Below are 13233 nucleotides of genomic sequence, written 5' to 3'. Positions count from 1 at the left end.
ATATCCAGCACTTGTGCACCCAACGCATGTAAACAGCATTTGTGACTGCCTGAATTCACGTGTGCTGCACATTTAAGTCAGATAGATTGACTTTCCAAAATGCATGTTTACAACTGATCCCATATGAAGTCTCTAAGGAATCATCCACCAGCAATACTGAATGTCGGGATTTCTAAATATTACGACTGCCTACTCTTGTTTCTACCTCTTGACGCTTTCTTCCGCCACCCTCCACTGCCTAGCTCTTTATCACACTTTAGCAGTTTTCACTTTTATTTGTTTTTTTTTTCTCTTTCTTATTGTCTTCTCACTTTATTTTCCTCCATCTTTCCCCCATGACTACCTTGCCAACTCTTGCACTCGGTCTGATGATGCAATATAAACCCCTGGTTCCCAAAAAGAAGCACTGTTCCCACGACAAGCAGCAAGTAAAAACAAGCATTTGCAATGCAACGGGTCTCGTATTTCTCCGAGTTAGAGCTATTAGCAGTTGTAAACTCCCAAACGGACTTTTCTTGCCTCATTATATGGAAAAAAACGAGCTCGATCGCGCTGCTAAAAAATGGAAATAGAAACGGTCTCAGGGTGGATGTCATGCAAAGCGCTCGACTTCTGCCAAGCAAGATCGTGCTGCGGAAAAAGAGATAAAGTAGTCCACAAACTGAACGGAAAACAGCGAGCCTTGTATGTTTTCAGTACTTGGTCGCTGCGCCAGAGGATGGCTAACCACTGGAAAAGGCATGACGTATGCATGCCTTCCACTAATGAAAGCAAGCAGATTTTAAGAGGCAAGCCCACGAACCAATGAAAGACACTGATGTGACATGGGCAGAGCTCCGAGCCCTTTTCTTACTACTACAGCATTTCGAAAGCGATACACATGCGCTAGCCCATGCCATCGGAGGCTCGACCCTAAAAAATTGAGGACAAAGACAAAACAAGCTTATGTTCGCCGAAGCTCTACTGCTTGAACATTCTTCAGTTGCTAATTTTGGTGTTTTGTTTACCAGCGCGTAGAATTGAATTCACCAAAGAGTTTTGCACCGTTGCGTCATACATAAGCATTCTAGATAGCACATTTTATATCCCAAAAGTTTTTTTTTAAATTAATTTTGTGGTTCCAATGGTTGATTGAAAAATAACTTCACTTAAAGCTGGTGTAAACATGGCACAATTGTTCTTAATGCTGCCTGGAAAACTGCCAGGGCAGTCAGAAACTTTCCAGGTTGTCTCTTAATAGGACAGTTTGTGTATGTGTTATAGGAGTGAGCAAAAGCTTTTTCCTCATGAAGAAGATGCCAAAAAACTGTCACCAACGGAAATTACCAGATAGCACACCCGCTTCAGGGCTTCTCTAGTGCCACACACAGTGTGGGAACCTGCATTGACTTCATGCCCATGAAAAAAAACACTGGGACCATATCCTAAGGGCAGCAGAATCACAAAAATTGCAATCATTCCTGTTTACTTCTTGAATGACAGTGCACTCTGATCCTGTCTGGATCCCATTGACCCATTTACCAATTTCTATAGCATTCTCAGGTCCTACATGAACTAAAAGACACATGTCTGAATGTTGTCTTTTGACCTTATGGGTCAAAGAGTATCTGCTCTTAGATGGAACCCACAGACCTTTATACCTAGCAATGCCTTGACTTCCTGAATCACACGCATCTTCGAGCAGGTTTCTCACTAAGCACAGCCAGAAGAATAGCTTCCAACAAAGTCAACATCTAGATTTATGATGGCAAGTACATTCAAATTCAATTCTATCTCTCCCACACCTTTCTCCTACCCAATATTTTTAAATGATGTTAAAAGTTGCACCTAACACCAAAATACTTCCCACATAGAAAATAACGTGAAACACACACTCTACCAACCATGAACATCATACTGAGAAACTGCTTACCTGACCACATAGAAAATGATTGGAGGTGCCATCAAGACACAAGGAAGTGCTATATTAATGTAACCCTTGAATCCAATGCAATACAACACAACAGTATCTTCATGTCCACACTAGAGTAATCCTAGACAGTCATCACCTGGATTGTGATGACTGTCTAGAAATCACTCTGCATTGGCCAAGCAATGGACAAATGGTCACCCAAAACAAGTGAAAAAAAGAACACTATTCAGTACATCCAAAAGTATATGACACTACTAATATTTCCTCCTAGATCAAACTGATTTTAATTTAATCTAAACCTACACAAAACACTTAACAATCGACTGACCATATATAAGCAATCTCTAACAAATAACATACACAAACTAAATGATGGAATTCCCCAAATCATACAAAAGGACACTCGGTATAAGAAAGCCCTATGGTGCCATACTAACTGCACAAAGTGTTACACAAAAGCCCATAACAGAACATAAAATAAATGAAAGTAATTTTTGAAAAACCTTTTCAATAAGAATAAGGTCGCCCACTTGAATGTTACAGCTCTTCACCTTGGCGGTGCCTGAAAAACAAAGGGGTTCTATATTAGTTTACAGGCATTATAAAACACAAGTGCATCATATTACAACTTTTTTGAAAATATGTTAGTTCTAACAAGGTACTGAGCATTGAGGACAGGGTAAGTGTTGCGCTAAAAATATGATCTGACAGCCACTGAGATAGATCATGTTCTCCATAACAAAACTTTACTATCCAAACGTCAAAGTGGCATGGCAAAATCAGAGCCAAAAAGTGTAGGATGATGTACATATCATAACTATGTTTATTTCACACATCGTTTCCCCTAAAGCACCCAGTCATACAAAACACCATTCCACAAAAAGACATCATAATAAACAAAACCAGAGCAGTGTACGTAACAGGATTTAAAACAAAATAACTGCCTACCATTATACATACATTGTATGAAATATTAAATTGATAAATATGAGTGAACCATGAACCTAAAATTGTGTTCTGCTTCATACACTAAGAAGCAGATCGTTCAGGGATGTAGTTAGAATGTAATAATTCGATGAAAGGATAACAATATTTTAGAGCGAAGGCAGAGCCATCTAAGCTGTAATGTTCTATTGTATTGTGCTGCAGCCTTCCTATGAACAATTGTGGCAGTGAAACAGAGGCGTAATGCAGACCCCAGCAGCCCAGGTGGCGCGGGGTGGGACCCAGCGGTGCAGGGTGGGCTCAAGGGTATGGGGTGGGCCCAACCAACCAGCGGGACGCAAATTCTTCAGCCACCCCCCTTTCACAACAAGGCATATGAATATCTGTGAGATTTGGGACTCAGGTCACTCATCACATTTGGCAGGTGAGCCCCATCATTTTGCACTGCAGTAAAGAAGACACAAAAGGCTAAGAAATTACATGGTACATCACAATATATTAAACTACTTCTGGTCCTTGAAGGATTCTCTCAGGAACAGACTGGTGCAAGTTGAACAACATGATGAAGGGTTTTGGCAGCTTCTGTGAAATCTGTCTACTTGGTGTTCCGGGATGCGCTGTGATTGCCACTTGGCCGTTTTTTATTTTGATGTTCCGGCCTGTGCAAAAATCACCTAAAGCCAGTATGTTTCCCCCTTCACTATATACTTTAAACATTAAGCATAGGAAGAAATCACATTAAAATGTGTTCTGTAGCTACCTTAATGATCCTTGATTGACGAATGAAGTAAAAAAGACATAAAAGCAATTTTTAAAATTAATACAGATAATCGTATACAAATTTCTATTTATTTATTTATAAGGTCCATGCTTTTGCAGAATCCTAAAACGTGAATACATGTCTATTTTCGCTGGGAAAGGTGGCAACACTAGGCCTGCACCCAGTGCTTAAGTTCTAAAATAAGTGCAGAGGACCAGGCTTTACTCAGAAACCACCAGACCAACGTCAGAAAAGGTCAGGGTGCGGAAGACCAAGGCTGCCTAGTCTTGATTCCAACTCACGCCTTTTTAATTCACCACTAGACACTATTTCACTGGGATTCTTTTTCATCCCTGCTCTCTTCCTTCATCATTGTATTTTGTCTTCATAGTCCTCCTCCTTTACCATTTTGTGTTTTTTTTTTCTTTCTTCCAAAGGATTAAAAGTCTGTTGAAAAAAAAGTGCAGGTCCCCAGAAATGAGTGCTAGTGGCCGCCCCACCCGATCCAATTAAACAGTGGCTGCACCAGGGAGTTCCAGTCTGTCCAATTCAATAACAAATGAATGACCAATGTTTGACACGCCTCTTCTGGAGTAAATACTTTGTGGTATCGTTCCCTGGTGCTCTTGTTATCTGTACCACCAAACCAAGGAATCATCTTTGTTGTTCCTTGCTAATCCTAATAACTGTTTTCAATGATCCTTCACCTCTTCACGGGTTTGTCCTGCACTATGCCACTACTTTTCATACTGCAACTCCAGTGGTCATGCGACATTTCAATTCTGGTCCTAATTCTCGTAAAAGGGACTTATTTTGTTTACTATCTGCGATTTGACAGTAAGATCCAATGTGAGCTTCAAAGTAGTGCTACAATAGGCTCTGACCATAATACTAACACATGGACTTCAATTTGTTACCCTCATTATAAGACACACTGCTCATCACCCTACTGAATCAACAGTCCTGGGCAACCATTTTCTTCTGACACAGCATAAATGATTTGATGTTTTTCACGAAATTGATGTGATATCACGCATGTTACTTCTAAGACAGAAAAAGGAGGTGCAACTTGTTTAGGATTACGTTTCTGGCCAAGCTACAGCTATTGTTCTGTATCTAGCAAATGGGGAAAGGACCCATAGCCCAGGGACCTATGTACATATAATATTAGACACAAGCAGTTCCCCCAAGGGGCAGGGGATTTAGCCATCAACTTCCATGGCACTGAATTAAATATGAAGTGTGTTCTGGAAGGAAATGGTGTTAAAAATTATATGGTTTTATTGAGGTTGGAATCAAATTTATAATGTCATAAAATATATATGGTGCTCGAGTGTGTTTTCGGCGCTGTCCAAAGTGACAACGTGAAGTAAGTGCACAAATATATATATATACATATATATATATATGGAAAATGTCCCTTACCCGGAGTACATCTGTTGGTGGCATGAGACGCTGCAGATTCACATGCTGTACATTATCCTGCCATCTAGTGTTGGGCTCGGAGTGTTACAAGTTGTTTTAATTCGAAGATGTCTTTTCGAGTCACAAGACCAAGTGACTCCTCCCTTTCGGCTCCATTGCGCATGGGCGGCGACTCCATCTTAGATTGTTTTCCCCGCAGAGGGTGAGGTAGGAGTTGTGAGTATACTAGAGGTGCCCATGTAATGGAGTAGGTATGTATATACTTAATGTGTATCAAAATAATATTTATTTACAAATTTACAATTTTCATTCAACTAAGAGCGGCTACAGGCTCCCGGGGAGGTGGGAGGGCGCATGTGAATCTGCAGCTTCTCATGCCACGAACAGATGTACACTGGGTAAGTGACATTTTCCGTTTGGTGGCATGTGTAGCTGCAGATACACATGCTGTGCATAGACTACTAAGCAGTTATCTCCCCAAAAAGCGGTGGTTTAGCCTGTAGGAGTTGAAGTTGTCTGAAATAATGTTCTTAATACAGCCTGTCCTACTGTGGCTTGTTGCTTTGCTAACACATCTACACAGTAATGCTTAGTGAATGTATGAGGGGTAGACCAGGTGGCTTCCTTACAAATTTCTGTCATAGGTATATTTCCAAGAAAAGCCATTGTGGCGCCTTTTTTCCTAGTGGAATGTGCTCTTGGTGTAATAGGTAATTCTCTTTTTGCTTTAATATAGCAAGTTTGAATACATTTAACTACCCGTCTGGCAATGCTTTGTTTGGATATAGGATTACCTGCATGAGGTTTTTGAAAGGCTACAAACAATTGTTTTGTTTTACGAAATTGTTTTGTTGTGTCAATGTAATACATTAGTGCTCTTTTTATGTCTAATGTATGTAAGGCTCTTTTGGCTACTGAGTCTGGTTGGGGAAAGAAGACTGGGAGTTCCACAGTTTGGTTTAAGTGGAATGGTGATATGACCTTTGGTAAGAGTGCATGGGTTCGAATGGTGGGCCCATGAGTCGTGTAAATACAATATTAAGGTTCCACGAAGGTACTGGAGGTGTCCTTGGGGGTGTGATTCTTTTTAGTCCCTCCATAAATGCTTTAATGACTGGGATTCTAAAAAGCGATGTTGTATGTGTAATCTGCAGATAGGCAGATATTGCAGTGAGATGTATTTTAATGGAAGAGAATGCTAGATTAGACTTTTGTAAGTGTAATAAGTAGCTCACGATATCCTTTGTGGAGACATGTAGTGGTTGAATCTGATTAGTGTGGCAGTAGCAAACAAACCTTTTCCATTTGCTTGAGTAACAATGTCTTGTTGTTGGTTTCCTCGCTTGTTTAATGACTTCCATACACTCTTGTGTAAGATTTAAATGTCCGAATTCTAAGAGTTCAGGAGCCAGATTGCTAGATTGAGCGATGCTGGATTCGGATGTCTGATCTGTTGTTTGTGTTGTATTAACAGATCTGGTATGTTTGATAATTTGATGTGGGGTACTACTGACAAGTCCAACAGTGTTGTGTACCACGGTTGGCGAGCCCAGGTTGGTGCTATGAGTATTAGTTTGAGTTTGTTTTGACTTAGTTTGTTGACCAGATAAGGAATGAGTGGGAGAGGGGGAAAAGCGTAAGCAAATATCCCTGACCAACTGATCCATAGTGCATTGCCCTTGGATTGAGGGTGTGGGTACCTGGACGCAAAGTTTTGGCATTGTGCGTTTTCTTTTGTTGCGAATAGGTCTATGTTTGGTGTTCCCCAGCGGAGGAAGTGATCCTGTAGGATCTGGGGATGAATTTCCCATTCGTGAGTTTGCTGGTGATCTCGACTGAGATTGTCGGCTAACTGATTCTGAATGCCTGGTATGTATTGTGCTATCAGGTGAATGTAATTGTGAATTGCCCAATGCCAAATCTTTTGTGCTAAGAGACACAGTTGTGACAAGCGTGTCCCCCCTTGTTTGTTGAGATAATACATTGTTGTCATGTTGTCGGTTTTGACAAGGATGTGTTTGTGGGCTACCAGTGGTTGAAATACTTTTAATGCTAGAAACACCGCTAGCAGTTCCAAATGATTAATGTGAAGTTGTTTTTGCTGATTGTCCCATAGACCCTGTATGCTGCACTTGTTGAGGTGTGCTCCCCACCCTATCATGGAAGCATCTGTTGTGATAACAGCTTGAGGCACTGGGTCTTGGAATGGCCGCCCTCTGTTTAAATTTATAGGGTTCCACCATTGAAGTTAGAAGTGTGTTTGGCGGTCTATCAACACTAGATCTTGAAGTTGACCCTGTGCTTGTGTCCATTGTTTTGCTAGGTACTGTTGTAAGGGCCTCATGTGTAATCTTGCATTTGGGGCAATGGCTATGCACGAAGACATCATGCCTAGAAGTTTCATTACAAACCTTACTGGGTAGTGTTGGTTTGACTGTATACTTGATGTTACATTTTGGAACGCTTGGACCCTTTGTGGACTTGGAGTGGCAACTGCTCTTTGTGTGTTGAGTGTTGCTCCCAAGTATTGTTGTATATGGGATGGTTGCAGATGTGATTTCTGGTAATTTATAGAGAACCCTAGTTTGTGTAGAGTTTCTATGACGTATTGCGTGTGAAGAAGACACTGTTGTTGAGTGTTGGTTTTTATTAGCCAGCCGTCTAAATATGGGAATACGTGCATGTGCTGTTTCCTTATGTGAGCGGTTACTACTGCTAGGCATTTTGTGAATACCCTTGGGGCCGTTGTTATCCCGAACGGTAGCACTTTGAATTGATAGTGTACGCCGTGCATTACAAACCTTAAGTATTTTCTGTGAGAAGGATGGATGGGTACGTGGAAATACGCATCCTTGAGATCCAATGTTGACATGTATTCCTCCTTTTTTAGTAAGGGAACCACGTCTTGAAGTGTTAGCATATGGAAGTGGTCTGATTTGATGAAGAGATTCAGTGTTTTGAGATATAAGATAGGTCTTAATGTTTTGTCCTTTTTTGGGATTAGGAAATATAGTGAGTAGACGCCTTTTCCTTTCTGATGATTGGGTACTAGCTCTATTGCTTGTTTTTGTAGTAGTCGTGGACCTCTATTTGTAATAGGTCTAAGTGTTGTTTGGACAGATTGTGTGTTCTTGGTGGCACATCTGGCGGGAATTTTGTGAATTCTATGCAATAACCATGTTGGATAATTGATAGGACCCATGCGTCTGTGGTAATATGTGTCCAGTTTTGATAATATGCGGTTAGCCTCCCCCACTGGTGATAAGTGTTGGGCTTTTGTGACATTAAAGTCACTGTTTGGTCTGGCTTGGTTTTGTTGCTTGGAACTTTCCCCTTCCTGTTGGGAATTGACCTCTATGGGAACCACAAAACCCTTCCCTTTGATATTGTGCCTGATAGGTGGGTCTGGTTTTAGAGGTGGAAGGCTCTGATGTTTGCTGTCGAAACCCTCCTCTGAATTGTTGTTTCCTAAGGGTGCCTCTGACTTGTGGGGAATAGAGCGCGCCCATGGCTTTGGCCGTGTCCGTATCTTTTTTTAACTTCTCAATTGCTGTGTCAACTTCCGGCCCAAACAACTGTTCCTGATTAAATGGCATGTTCAACACCGCTTGTTGGATCGCTGGCTTGAATCCAGAACTTCTTAACCATGCATGCCTGCGAATGGTTACCGCTGTGTTGACCGTTCGTGCTGCTGTGTCTGCCGAGTCTAGTGCGGACCTTATCTGGTTGTTAGATATGGCCTGCCCTTCTTCCACAACCTGTTGAGCATGTTTCTGATGTTCCTGGGGCAAGTTCTGAATGATGTGTTGCATCTCGTCCCAGTGTGCCCTGTCGTAGTGAGCAAGTAGGGCTTGCGAATTAGCAATCCGCCGTTGATTGGCTGCTTGTGCTGCCACTCGTTTTCCCGCTGAGTCAAACTTTCTGCTTTCTTTGTCAGGCGGTGGAGCGTGTCCTGACGATTGAGAGTTTGCTGTCTTTCTTGCCACTCCTACAACCACTGAGTCCGGTGTAAGTTGTTGTGTTATGAACACAGGATCTGTTGGGGGAGGTTTGTACTTCTTCTCAACCCTAGGCGTGATAGCCCTTCCCTTAACTGGCTCCTGGAAGACCTGTTTTGCGTGTTTGAGCATACCCATGAGCATTGGCAGACTCTGATAGGAAGCGTGGGTGGAGGCCAAGGTGTTAAACAGGAAATCATCCTCTACCGGCTCTGAGTGCATTGCTACGTTGTGGAACGTAGCTGCCCTGGATAGTACCTGCGTATATGCAGTACTGTCTTCTGGAGGTGACGGCTTTGTTGGATAACAATCCGGACTGTTATCCAATACTGGTGCATCATATAAGTCCCATGAATCAGCATCATCTTGTGACATCCCTGTATGTGTGGATGACTGCATTGGAGGTGTTCCCACTGGTGACAGTTGTGGCTAGTGCGGTGGGGATGGTTGTGGCGATACCGTTGGTGGTGGGGATTTGTTTCTAACCACCTTTGCCTTAGGCTGTATTTCTGTCTCCTGAAATGCAAGTTTTCTTTTAGTTTTGATTGGAGGTAAAGTTTGTATTTTTCCAGTCTCTTTCTGGATATGTAACCTCCTTTGTGTATGGTCCGGTTCTTCCATACTTAATTCCTGCTCAAATCTATATCTTTCCTTCATTTGGCTGGAAAGTCCTTGCTCTTCTTTACTCCCACTTGGACTGGCACATTCCATCAAACCATTCATCAACTAGTACTGTGGTGATGCGTACTTTCCAGGACCTCTTTCCCACATAACCAAGGGGATCTTAATCATTCACCTAATTCCTATTCTCTCTTTAGTGAAGGTGATCTACTTTAAACTAATACACTGGATGCACCTAACATAGAGCATCAGGTCTTGCACCAAAGTAATCAAACTTCGCTCTCCAGCACCTGAAGCAGCAGTGGTGGGACAATGCGAACACGTACATACTAGAACCATAATAAAATATAATCTGCAGTGTACAACAATCATAACCATATTGGAGATGTAAACATTAGTCTAACGTAGCAAATATTTCAGTTTATTTAGGGAATATTTATGGTTTCAGCCATTTCAAGGAGATCATTAGAGCATATTTCTGCAGGACAGTTTGAGGGGCAGTGGGTAAGCTGTTGAACAGCACTACGGTCTTGAAGATGGAAGAATATCCTTCTGTTCTCGGTTAGTATGAAGCATCAGTAATTTGGAGGAAGTAAATCTCAAACATTCGGAATAGACAGAGACACATGAGTTAACATATACTGGTTCAAACTGTGGAAGGCCTGATGAAAAAAAAATCAAAAGTGATTAATGTTTAGCTCATTATTGTTGGTAGCCAATGAAATACAGAAAACAGTTGACATGTAGGCATGTGTATTTAATCTTGGCAGCAGGCAGAGCTGAAAGGTCCTTAAAGAAAGGTGAACTCCAGGTCCCTGAGCCATAGGCATCATCAGGAAGATAATGTCTACCCAGTCCCCTACCTACTGTTAATAAACAGATGGTGCATGAACTCAGCTGCACCCTTGTTCAAGTATTAAGGAGTAACATCTGAAGTACACATTTTATTTTTAAAAAATAGGTAAAAAAGCTGTGTTGTTTTCATGGCAGACAGCTAGCAATTGTTAGATAGTGATGGAGTGAAAGTTTATTTTGCAAAAATTAAACACATTTATTACAGTGCAATTTACAACGTTAAATGACAGGTGCCTATTTTATTTATCATTTGTGGTAGGTAACCACACATAGGGTCTCATTACGGGTCTGGCAGTCTTTAGACCGCCAGACTGATGGTGGTGGTTGGACCGCCACACTCCTGGCTGTCAGACTGCCAGGGTATGACCCTGGTGGCCGGACCGTCAGGGGACCACCGCCACCACCAGGAACATGGCTCGCGACAAGGTGGCGGCGGTCAGAGTCATGGTTAGCCAAAGCTGTGCTAATCACAACTTCCCTTTCCACCAGCCTTTTCATGGCAGGGTCCCAGCCATGAAAAGGCTGGTGGAAGGCTATTACTGGGGCCCACAGGGGGCCCATGTGCTTCTCCTTTAAGGAAGCCAAGGCCAATGCTGTGGCATTGTTTCTGATGGTCTGAACAACAGAATATGATGCTTCCGCTGGTCAGCCTGGTGTAAACAGTGCAATACCACTGGGGGGAGGCCGCTGGTATGATGGCAATCTCCTCCCCGCTACCTTGCCGGTCAGCTAAGTCCAACTGCCAACACTGTAAACAGGCCCTTAGTTATTTTTAATCAACACTCAAATTAACTTGTAAAGAATTAGGTTATCTTAATATTAATAACATTTTGGTTGTCAACTTTATCCGCTTAAGGCTAAGAGGTCTGCTCACATATTTTCGCTGCGGTTTTGCACTACATGTTTTCTTTCTATTCACACTGCACACACTGTCATTTTCCTTCTATTAGCTATTATATAGGCATTTGTTATGTATTAGTAAACTGGCAGTGTGGTTCTACACGGGAGGAGGAGAAGATGCCAGGAGGAGTAACTTGTGGGAACAGTCATCTGTACTGGATATTCTGCCCAGTGTAACAACTCAAGAATGTCACCAAGTATGAACAACTGTGAAAATATGGGAACTAAGGAGTTTACCTGCTCCCAGCTTTTGGAGAAGGATGATTGGTTCCTGAGAGTGAGAAAAAAATTAATTGTTATAATTAGAGTTCTGCTGATTTACATTACCATATATAATATTGAACTGAGTTTATATAGACTTAAAGGGTATAAGAAGAGACGTAGGGGGTAACGAATTTGGGCACCATTGACTAAATGGTTGGAAAAATCTATGTGTATAATAGAGGCTGTATGATAATTGATTGATTTTTGTATTTGTATTGTCTCCTTTTCTTGGTGTTTCAGACTGGAAAAAAAATAATAATGAAAAAAAAAGGAAATAGGAAAAAAAAAAAAAAGAATTACATTAGCATATGTTCCTTAGGCTACAGTAGGACTCCCCTGCTTATTATCTTCCGCACTAATATATTTCGGAACAACACATGCTGGAACCACGCATGCTGAACAACGCGTTCAGAACAACGACCGCATTGTTACCACTAATGCCTTTACCACAAATGCCTTAACAACGATTTTTCATTGTAAAGGCATTCCTGGTAAAGGCATGCGTGGAATGGCATGCATGGTTCCAGCATGCGACCCCTCTGACCCCCCCCACCCTGACCCCTAAAACTACTGTGACCCCTCACCCCACCCTTAAAACCGAAAACTACCCCGAACCTCTACCCCGCCCCTAAAACTACTGCGACGCCCCCAACCTGCCCCATAAACCTAAAATGACCCTGACCCTCACCCCTAAAACTACCCAATCCCCACCCCCAAAAACTAAACTAACCCAACCCCTACCCCTAAAACTACTGCGACCCCCACCACACCCCTAAAACCTAAAAGTACCCCAACCACACCCCTAAAACCTACAACTACCCCCAACCCCCACCCCGCCTCTAAAATTAACGCAACCCCCCACCTGCCCCTAAAACCTAAAACCACCCATTGTTCCGGACATGCGTGGTTAAGGCAGAAAAAAACAGGGTCGTTGTTCAGGAAAGTGCTTTTGTAGACAACGGCCCTCATTATTCCTGCGTAGTTCTTCAGGCTGCTTCCCCTCTCGCACACTTTGTGAACTAGAGAGATGCTAACTGAATTTAAATGCCAAAATCTCTCTCACCTCTGCAAATCTCCAAAATTTTAGTGCAAAGGCTTCATGCCTGAGGATTTTTATTCTATCATCAGAAACCTTACCTACTTGCATAACCAAATGCCTTTTAGGACCTATCCCACCTTTATTTAGATCAGGAGTTTTTCATTATGGAATACACTTTCTAGATATTTGGTATCCTTTATGTAATTTTCGGACAAGTAATGTTTTTCCTTATTCTAAATGATCAGCTTTTAGGCAATTTAAATTTGTAATGCTAATACTTAAGATTCAAAATCCTTATTGACGAATAACTAAATTGCTAATAAATCCCTTTTTAAACTCTCTCCAACTCTCTGTCATTTTCCACGGTGCCTAATAGTTTCCCTGTATATAGTAATACATGTAAATGCTAATGCTGGCTCCTATTTACATTGATGACCCAACATCCATATGAGCAGTGGTGGGGTTTTACCACTCCGACAATAGTCTTTATACACTCTTGAGCCCTCTGTTGTCT

The 13233-nt window shown here is 41.9% G+C and overlaps 1 protein-coding gene across 2 annotated transcripts in view; it reads right to left on the bottom strand.

The window, feature by feature from the left end:
• Positions 1-13233, bottom strand: part of ATP9A (ATPase phospholipid transporting 9A (putative)) — a 534117-nt gene that overhangs the window by 395351 nt on the left and 125533 nt on the right. For both annotated transcript variants that reach the window (XM_069243632.1, XM_069243631.1), the window contains exon 5: positions 2416-2474. In XM_069243632.1, coding sequence (XP_069099733.1) covers positions 2416-2474 — 59 coding nt within the window. The remainder of the gene's footprint in view (positions 1-2415; positions 2475-13233) is intronic.

Source organism: Pleurodeles waltl, chromosome 7, assembly GCF_031143425.1.
Source record: "Pleurodeles waltl isolate 20211129_DDA chromosome 7, aPleWal1.hap1.20221129, whole genome shotgun sequence".
Lineage (NCBI taxonomy): Eukaryota > Metazoa > Chordata > Amphibia > Caudata > Salamandridae > Pleurodeles > Pleurodeles waltl.
Note: the sequence above shows the minus strand (reverse complement) of the source record. Positions and strands in the feature narration are given on the sequence as shown.